This window comes from Aristolochia californica, unplaced genomic scaffold (assembly GCF_029961685.1).
Source record: "Aristolochia californica isolate CCGP_79_NKW_82.1479 unplaced genomic scaffold, dmAriCali1.0.hap1 SCAF_8, whole genome shotgun sequence".
Lineage (NCBI taxonomy): Eukaryota > Viridiplantae > Streptophyta > Magnoliopsida > Piperales > Aristolochiaceae > Aristolochia > Aristolochia californica.
In genome coordinates, this window is record NW_027182279.1 from 37,919,601 (window position 1) to 37,929,720 (window position 10,120).

The 10,120-nt window shown below is 35.7% G+C and overlaps 1 protein-coding gene across 1 annotated transcript; it reads right to left on the bottom strand.

Moving 5' to 3' along the window:
- Window positions 1-459: 459 nt before the first annotated feature.
- On the bottom strand, window positions 460-3,867 carry LOC137939500 (rubisco accumulation factor 1.2, chloroplastic-like). The gene is made up of 2 exons (XM_068784786.1): window positions 2,515-3,867; window positions 460-758 (listed from the first exon to the last, which is right to left on the bottom strand). The coding sequence occupies exon 1, from the start codon at window positions 3,831-3,833 to the stop codon at window positions 2,520-2,522; it is 1,314 nt and encodes a 437-aa protein (XP_068640887.1). The 5' UTR covers window positions 3,834-3,867; the 3' UTR covers window positions 460-758; window positions 2,515-2,519.
- Window positions 3,868-10,120: the final 6,253 nt, after the last annotated feature.

Here is a 10,120-nt window from a genome sequence, read left to right on the forward strand (position 1 = left end):
TCACAACAGGGTCAATTTATGTCTTCTAAGGAGTGAACTTGAATCTGTAACAATCTTTTGTATACAAAAGCCTTGCTTTAAAAGCTGAAAGATAGTGATGACAATTGATCTCATCTTTCACTCCACTGCAGCTTGTAACAGTATAAGTGCCATTAACATGCAGTTTCTTATTTAATTTTACAAAGTTCATCTGATCAAGAGACGAAACTAAAGCATCAGGCACCCAGTACTGGAATGAAGTTACTTAACAACCAATACGAAGATTTAAGGAGTAATAAACGAAGGCTCGTTTTCGATATACTTCTGTGTTTAACACATAAAGATGAGAAGTTCTAGGTGCTTATTTCTGTGGCTAAAAGCAGAGCTTCCAATGATGTAGAGTGAAGGAGTTCACAGGATTGCACGTAGTTGTGGATCATTTTCGAACTCTTTTGCCCTGAAAAATATCACACTGTAATGATCCAATTCGGTCCTTTCATGCATAACGAAATAAAAGAAAGGAGGAATTAAGATTGTCTACTTCCCCTACAATAGAAGCAAGCCCTGGGTCTAACCAGGTCAAGAGAGAATGACAGTGAATAGATCCATGAGTTCCAGGAAGATGGATACTCGAGAATTCCTGGAACTGACTTATGGGTAGAAATCACCCTCTTACATAAAAAGCCACCCAGCAAGAATGCTCATCTGCAAGCACACTGTATAGCCTCCAAATTTAGCCTCCTTATTTTCCTTCAGATGGACCACTCCATTGAAGAAACCTGTATTGGACAAGTAACTGAATTAATCAACAATAAGTTCTTGCATTTTTCAATAAAACAAGTTCATCAATATTGCAAAAGAAAACACAGATTTAGGTTTTTGAAGTCATCCATATAACCTTTGTTGCATTCGGATGTAGAAATCCATAACAGAGCTCGGATAATATCATAAACATCAAAGATGTCTGTACTTATAAGTACTCATCCATCCAAGAAATGAGGTAAACCACACAAATTTATCTCGTACCCAATCAATGTTCTTGATTTCTAAGATTATCATTAGCTATCGCCTATCTGAAGTGCATGAAATTTTAAAATATTCCATCCATATAGCTAAAAATGAGGCATCCACTTTGTCATCAAGAGTTATATTGATTGAGCAAAAAAATAAATGGTTAAACATATACAGCATGATTGGGGCAGAAACAATTCAAATAAAATTATAACATTTTTGTGAGCTTAACAGCATTGATATTGTTCTATTTTTTGCTTGAGGAAATTTAGGTTAACATTACTTTGATGGTCTAGAATGCAACCTCAATCCTCCCCACAAGTTTCTAAAAAACTAAGAAGAGCAAAAATGAAAGATTTTTAATTGTCTAGTTTAGTCCTTTGTAATCTTCCTTTGCTTTGAATTTCATTATGTCAAGTTGATCTGACATACAAGTTTGTGCTGAAACCTAACTTTGGGGATTTTAAGGAGTTACAAATTATTGCCTTATTTTAGAAACTTCTAGCAGTTTACTGAATAGCAATACTGAAGACAAACTGCTTCAAAAAAGGAATACTGAAGGCCTACTTCCTATAAGAAGAGAATAGAGAAAGGCAATCCCAATGTTTACATCACCATGTTCCACATTAATCTGATGTAGAGTATCACAAGTTCAACTTTCTCCAGTAAAACCAACTTATGACTTATGCTATTGCTTCTGCAAAATTTTATAACAAAACTGACTGATCCTGCAAAATATAGAAAAAACTACAACAGATATATTTTCAATTCTTCACTAAAAACTAAATATATTCTTGTTATCAGTCCCACTAAATAAACCATTATAGTCTCCACACTGTCGAAGTAACATTCACTAATTGAAGTGCATGTACCAGCAACGGAGCTGGTTTTCTCCAATCACAAGAAAAAAGTAAATGGAACCCATTTATAGGGAGAGATTAGTCTCATTCACTTTCTTCATGAGATTGCAGGGGACCAGCCCAATGCAAGTACATGTGGACAAAGTAGAGCTAACCCTCATTAAATGTAAAATTAAGCTTCACGTTAATAAATTCAAAGATTTGCATTTGCAAGCAAAACAATCCTGAGAGTGTCCATCAACCTGTCATTTTAAACCGATAATCTGGTAACCATACATTATTTATCAAAAAGAGTGATATCATCTGGCATGTTCTCAAAATTGGATTGAACAATGCCATATAGCATGAAGAGAACTTCATGTCTTTGCAATGACAAAATTCTACCACTGGCACTGGACGTGCCAAACACAGGTAAATAGAAATCCTCTTTGAACTGAAAACAGGTCACTGAACTAGTAGTATATGAGAATTTCTTTTCTCTACGAAATCAGCAAAGAGTATCCATTCATGGTGAATGAGACAATACCGGTGTAAGACACAGTAACAACTCACAGAACCAAAAGCATAAGAAATGACCTAGACCTCCCTGATGATCCTGTTCTCAGTATAAAAGTGAGAAAATACAAGAATCATAAACATTGAAGAAAAACAACTTGTTGTGTACCTCCTCTATTCCCACTCCTCATCAGATATTTGATCATCTTGTTCCTCCCTTGGTGGCCTCACCACCAAAATCACTCCCGCTAAACACTTCTCTACACCCTTCTCTTTCAGTTTTACTCCTTTCTCTACTGCCAACGTCCCATTCTCTCCACAGACCAAATAGAAGCCATCATCTATCTCCACTTCCTTCATCCCTCTATCAGCTATCACCAATATCGGCTCTTCCTTGGCCCATCTATTCGCTTTCCATGGCACGACACTTGCATCGGCAAATGACACGGCCAACATAGAAGGTCCCCCAGTCAACAACGGCTCCCAACGAGGCAACACCACCCATTTCCTCCACCCTTTCTCTGCCACCACCACCCCAAACTCTCCTTGCGCCCCACATTCCGGAGCGTCCACAATTTCTCCCTCATTCGCATCGCAAACCGGCAAAACGGAGACCGAGGTGGCCTCTGCCACCTCCCCGATCTTCAGCCTCACGACAGGAACCGTAACTATCTCTCTCTTCGGATCATCCGCTTCCTCCTCTCCCCCACCCAACAGCTTCTGCAGCTCCTCCGCAATCCGTTTCTTAGCGGCGTCCGTCTCCGCCTCCTCAGCAGCACGCTCAAGCCAGACCTCCGCGTCGGTAGGGTTCCGGTGCTCACGACTTTGCCGGAAATGCATAAACGCGAGGCAATCTCCGGGGGAAGTGTACGAGAAGGCTTCCCACCCACGATCACCTTTGCGGCTTGGGAAGTATTTGATGGCACGAGCGAGTTCCAGAGCCCCACGAGCATCAGACTTGCGGTCAACCAATCTCCGGGCAGCGGCGGCGCGCTGGGTGTTACTCAACAAGCGGAGCTCATAGAGGAGCTCGGCGCCGCCGGAATCAAAGAAGGCGAGCGTCTCGGGGTCTAGAGAAGGGAGAAGAGACTCCCGGACCTTGGAAGCGACGAGGAAGCGATTCTGCTCGACACCGGAGATGCCGGTGGATTCTTCGATTGAGGAGGCGGAGAAGCCATAGCTATGGGAGAGGACGGCGATGAGGGGGGCGTACTCGTACCAGCGACCGAGGCGGTTGCTAAGGGTGTTGAGAATGGCGTCAGGCGAGAGGTCGGGGGTCCGGGGAGGAGGCGGGCGGAATGGCTGGTAAGGAGTCTCAGACGGGGACGAGGACGGTGGTTGGAGGGTGGAGGCGGAGGGGGGTTTCAAGCGGGCGGTGGCGGGAGGATGAAGGCGGATGTGGAGGTGGCGGGGGTGAAGAATGAGTGGAGGAGGTGAATGGCGGGAAGGGAAAAGGTAGATGGAGGGGGGAGGAGTGAGAGAAACCATGGGCGACTACAGCGGAGGAGGGAGAGAGACAGAAATGAAATGCACCACAACCTTATCTCAACCAAATCAACGTAGAAGTTCCCCTGCTCTGTGTTGCGAGGGGAGACGGCCGACCGGACCCGGCTCACCGCCCACTTCACCCGGTTAATATGTTGAACCGGCAATCCCTGCATTTGACCCGATTATTTCAAATCTTACAAGTATTTGATCAATTAACTATAATAAATCATAAATTTAAACAACATCTATAACTATTTTTAAGAAAAAATTAAAATTTTTCTTTCTTATAGTCTTATTATATTAAAAATCTCTTTTTTTTTTACATAATATAGATGTATTTTTTAAAAATAAATTATCATTACAATCATATCGATCGGGTTGGAGAAACCCACATACATGTACATGTGGTGGTGTGTGTGTGTGCATGAAACCACATGTATAAAATCATTTTCCCTTTGACTAATTTTCTCATTGGAAAAGTTTTCTATTGGAAAATTTTTTATGTATCCAGTTTCTCGCATTTGTGCCACCATAAGAAACAATAAAAAAAATTAGTTACTATGTTTGTATTTACACTTAAAAAAAATATTTTTATCAATATATATATATATATATATATATATATATATATATATCCAGTTTCTCGCATTTGTACCACCATAAGAAACAATAAAAAAAAATTAGTTATTACGTTTGTATTTACACTTAAAAAAATATTTTTATAAATATATATATATATATAAATATATATATATATATATATATATAAATATATATATATATATATATATAAATATATATATATATATATATATATAAATATATATATATATATATATATATATATATATATATATATATATTTATATATATATATATTTATATATATATATATATATTTATATATATATATATTTATATATATATATATTTATATATATATATATTTATATATATATATATTTATATATATATATATATATATTTATATATATATATTTATATATATATATATTTATATATATATATATTTATATATATATATATTTATATATATATATATTTATATATATATATTTATATATATATATTTATATATATATATATATTTATATATATTTATATTTATATATATATATATTTATATATATTTATATTTATATATATATATATTTATATATATTTATATTTATATATATATTTATATTTATATATATATTTATATTTATATATATATATATTTATATATATATTTATATTTATATATAATATATATTTATATATATATATATTTATATATATATATATTTATATATATATATTTATATATATATATATATATATATATATATATATATATATATATATATATATATATATATATATATTTAGAAATAAATTTAAAAATAAGATAGAAATTCTCTCTAGAAAAATCAGTAACTGTGAAGATGAAATCTCCTTATTAAAGCATCGATTAGACGCCTTAGAACAAGACTCCTATGATGGGATTACCGTTACACCATCCCCTACTCCAGATGTTTCTTTTGTCTGTAACCAAGACAAATCTTTTTCTAGCATTCTTGTCCGAGCTAAGCTTACCTTTCCAGATAAGCACTCTATCGTCCTAGATGCTTTGGTCGATTCTGGTTGTACAAAGTGTATCATCCATCGCCGTCTTGTCCCTCGCCAGTATATTAAACATACTTCCAAAACTGTTATGAGCCAACAGGTAGATGGTACGTACAATCCTTATACTCAATATGTCGATAATGGCCAAATTCAATTCTTTACTAACTGTTCTACCTTCTCTGCGTCTTATCCCTTACCCCTTACTTGGGTCCGGAGACCTTAAACTTAAAGTAGACTTTATTTTGGGTCTTAATTTTATCCTTCATAATAACGGCTCCCTCACTATTTCTCGTGATTACCTTCACTTCCATAAAAATTCTAGTATAGTCCCTGTCCAAACTTCCTATTCTCCTACCCTTCCAGCGGAGCGTGGTGGCCCCTCAACATCAGCGTCTAATTCCAAATCAACTTCATGTCAATGCCCTATTTTAGGTAGTTGTAAACAAACAACACCACCAGCTACCTTAGAAGCTTTATCCCAACATGTAGAAACCACTTTAGAAAAATTAGACAATAAGCTGTTATGTTATGAAGATATTGTGGATGTTCCTGTCACTTTAGGAGATACATCAACCCTAACAGAGACATCAGATGCTGGAATAATTTCAGTTCCTAGTTCTCCTGAATATTTAGAAGAAGCTATGGAAGAAACAGAAGATTTTGAAGATTGGATTGAAAGAATGATAGAATTAGACTATACCTTCCTAGATACAGAAAAATTATACTTAGAAATTGTAAACATTAATCACAAAGATAAACACCAATTACAGCAAATTATAGATAAACTTGATCAACTAGAATATTTTGGAGACAATCCTTTAAAATATTGGGAAAATAACCATATTCAATGTAGGTTAGAACTTCTAAACCCAAGTTACATAGTAAAAACAGCAAACATAGAAGCTACGAACCTAGATAAAGAAGATTTTAAGATGCATATAAATGAATTATTAAAATTAGGCATCATTAGAAAATCTATTAGTCCTCATAGATCAGCTGCTTTTATTGTTCGAAAACATAGTGAATTAAAAAGAGGAAAATCTAGAATGGTAATTAATTATAAAAGATTAAATGACAATACCGTAACCGATAGTTACAATATCCCAGATAAAACCCAATTAATTAATAAAATCCAAGATAAAAAGATTTTTAGCAAATTTGACTGTAAGTCAGGTTTCTGGCAGATTAAAATGCACCCAGATAGTATAGAATGGACAGCCTTTACCTGTCCAGAAGGACATTTTGAGTGGTTAGTAATGCCTTTTGGTTTGAAAAATGCCCCAACAATTTTTCAGAGAAAGATGGATAATATATTTAGAAAATATGATAATTTTGTCTTAGTATATATAGATGATATACTCGTGTTTAGCAAAACAATAGAAGACCATATAGGACATTTACAACTAGTCTTAGCCACTTTTATGCAGGAAGGCATTATAATTAGCAAAACCAAAATTGAATTATTTAAAGAGTATATCAAGTTTTTAGGAGTCAATATTGGACAAGGCCAGATTGAATTACAGGATCATATTTCAAAGAAAATTTTAGAAATGCCTGACGACCTGTCAGACACCAAACAATTACAAAAATTCTTAGGATTGGTAAATTATGCTAGGCCTTTTCTTAAAGATGTAGGTAAATTAATAGGACCCCTATATAATAAAACTTCGCCCACAGGGCAGAAATTTTTTAACCAAGAAGATAAAATCTGGTCAAAAAAGTTAAAGAGAAAGTAAAAACTTTGCCTAAATTACAAATGCCTTTAGACTCAGATTATCTTATAATTGAGACAGACGGTAGCAACTTAGGATGGGGAGGCGTTTTGATTGCCAAACCCCACCAATACAGTAGTAAAGAGGAAGAACATATTTGTAGTTATGCTAGTGGCAAGTTTAAAGAAAAAGGGAATATGAGTAGTATTGATTCTGAAATATTAGCAGTCATCTATTCGCTAGAATCCTTTAGACTGTTTATCATTAACAAACCAGAATTCACTTTAAGAACAGATTGTGAAGCAATAGTAAAATATTTCCAGAAAAGTAAAGAAAATAAAATTAGCCGAAGACGGTGGCTTAATTTAGTTGATATTATTACTGGTAATGGTTACAAAGTAGTGTTTGAACACATTAAGGGCAAAAATAATAGTCTTGCTGATTCTTTAAGCAGAAGATTTTTTGACCAAAAATTTATTTCTTGACAGATGGATTTTCCTCGGCCTCCTTCATCATCCTCTTCTAGATATAATACCTATGGACAAGAATTTTTAAGTTTTGGTAACCAGAAATTAGTAGTTTTTCCTAAATCAAATATTACTTTCAAGACTTTATCTACCGTTACAGTTACGAAAGAAGAACAATGTCTCCTAGACAATCTGTGGTTAGCTTATCAAAGAAATCCAAAAGACCAGAAGTATTTTCTTGCTTGTCTCAATGGTCTATCAGAATATTTTACTCAAAAGAAAAAAAGGGTTTAATTTTTATGTAGTCTTCCAAGGTCACACTCCAGGAGTCTTTCATTCCTGGACAGAAGTTGTCGCTAGTATTCAGAATTATCCAAGACCTGTTTACAAAGGCTTTACTAATCTCCAAGAAGCACTCGAGGCAGCAAAGTTAACCATTGGCACAAATTATTATATTGCTCCCTCTCTCAGACACATTAGAGAAGATCAAGTTACATACAGTGTAGCGAAAGACACTAAAAAGATAATCTTTTGTGATCACTGCGAGACACTTACCAAGACTATCCAAAGACTCAATGAAAAAAGAAGGCTCTTAGAAGAGAAAAATGATTTTCAGAAAGAATACATTGAGACTTTAGAAAGAGAAATCGAATATGGAAGGCAAAAGCTACAGGTACGTTCTCTACTCAGCCCCCTACTAGTGAAGGGTTTTCACTAGCTAGTCCGTGCAAACGGCCACCGGTAAAGACATATCAAGTCCGTTGATGGCTGGGCATTTGCCAAAATGCCAAAAGAAAAAGAAAAAGAAAAAGAAAAAGAAGAAGAGAAAGAAAAACAGACAAGATCTTTGGTCGAAAAGGAAGAAATAAAGAAAATGATGGACGATTATTTTACTCAGTATCTGAAAGAACAAGGATATGGCCTTAGAAGCTCATCAGACACTTCAAGTAAAGATTCCACTGGGACCCAAACGCTCCAGTGCTATTCCCAAGAAGAAGACGACTGTGAATATGACTCAGAGGCTATCCACAATCTCCTTACCTCTGAAGGAAAGTAGAAGAATTATTACAACACGACAAAACAGCATCAAGACTTATCCGCAAGATATCATCAAGACTTATCAAGACTCAGCAATAAAGGAGATGTCACATCTTATCCTCCTGCCAGGCAGAATCCTATCCGTAGCAAGACTTAGCTGCTTGAAGACACAATAAGCCTTATCATGAACAGTTACTCTTTTACTTTATGTCACCTTTTACTTTATGTCATTTTTACTTTATGTCACCTCTTATATTTGGTTGATCTTGGCCGCACACCTGTAAAGACAAAAGCAAATCACTGTCGATGGGGCCCAATGAGCACCCGGGTGATTCCTTTGGTCTCTCTGTCGGTCATTTCTCTCTATAAGTACTCCTCTTGTAACCGTTCCTAGATATGAATGAAAGAGTTGTTTAGCGCATCCATCTCTGCTGCCTACAATGTCTTTTGTGCTCTCTGATTCTCGCCTCCTGTAATTGTTTCTACCTCTGTTGTAAGTTCTTCTTGCTTTCTCTTTCCGATTCCCTAGCTCTTTTCCGGGACCTTCCTTTGGGTTTCTCTTCTCTGTTTCTCTGTAAGAAAGTCTGGCTAACTTCACTTCATCTTAGGCTAACGGCAAAAGCATTGTGTAATCCTTTGAGGGTTCACGGTCCTAGTTCCACTTGTTTTGCCCGCATATGTCTTCTGTGACGAAGGGCTAGTTGTTTGTGGAATAATCATGGTGCCCGTGCCCAAAGCGTTAAGCTAGGAAAGCACACACCTCTGTTAGTCCTAAGTGGTGAGACCAGTCTGGATGATTGACAAAGAGAACAGAGACAGAGAACCCTTAGGAAGTTTTGCTATTGATAATTTCCTGCCTTTATTTCTGTTTATATGGTCATCCTTTATATTGTTCTTGGTATCGTAGTTCTTGCTCTAGTTCTTACTGCCTTTGTCATCTGTTAATAATCTCTATTGTCTAGTAGTTCAGATTTTGATTGGGTATATTAGGCTGGAAACCGCTGGGTGAGGGTTCTCCCTGACAGTCGCCTCTGCTCCCAAGGGACCTTTGTTCTAAGGGACCAAGCGCCGCTCCCGGAGGCTACAACGCCGCCGTACCCTTTCATGTTCATTTGGTTTGTCTTTTTCATACTCCATCAGCTAGCTAGACTTGTTCTTCTTTATTTACCTACTGTCTATATTTATACTGTGCTTTTATATAAGACATTACAAAAGTACGCTTTTATCGTTACATAATAGATACTTATTTTGTGATTTGGTGTTTATTAGTACTGAGTATAAGATTATTTGAATATTTCGTTTGGATACCTAGAAATTTAGAAGCATTATTAGAATCAGATATTTTTATATTCATTACCATCATAATTAAGTGTTTAGAAAAAATATATGCTCTTTATTAATATTGCATTAGCATTAGTTTTTTGCAATCTGGTAATTTTCA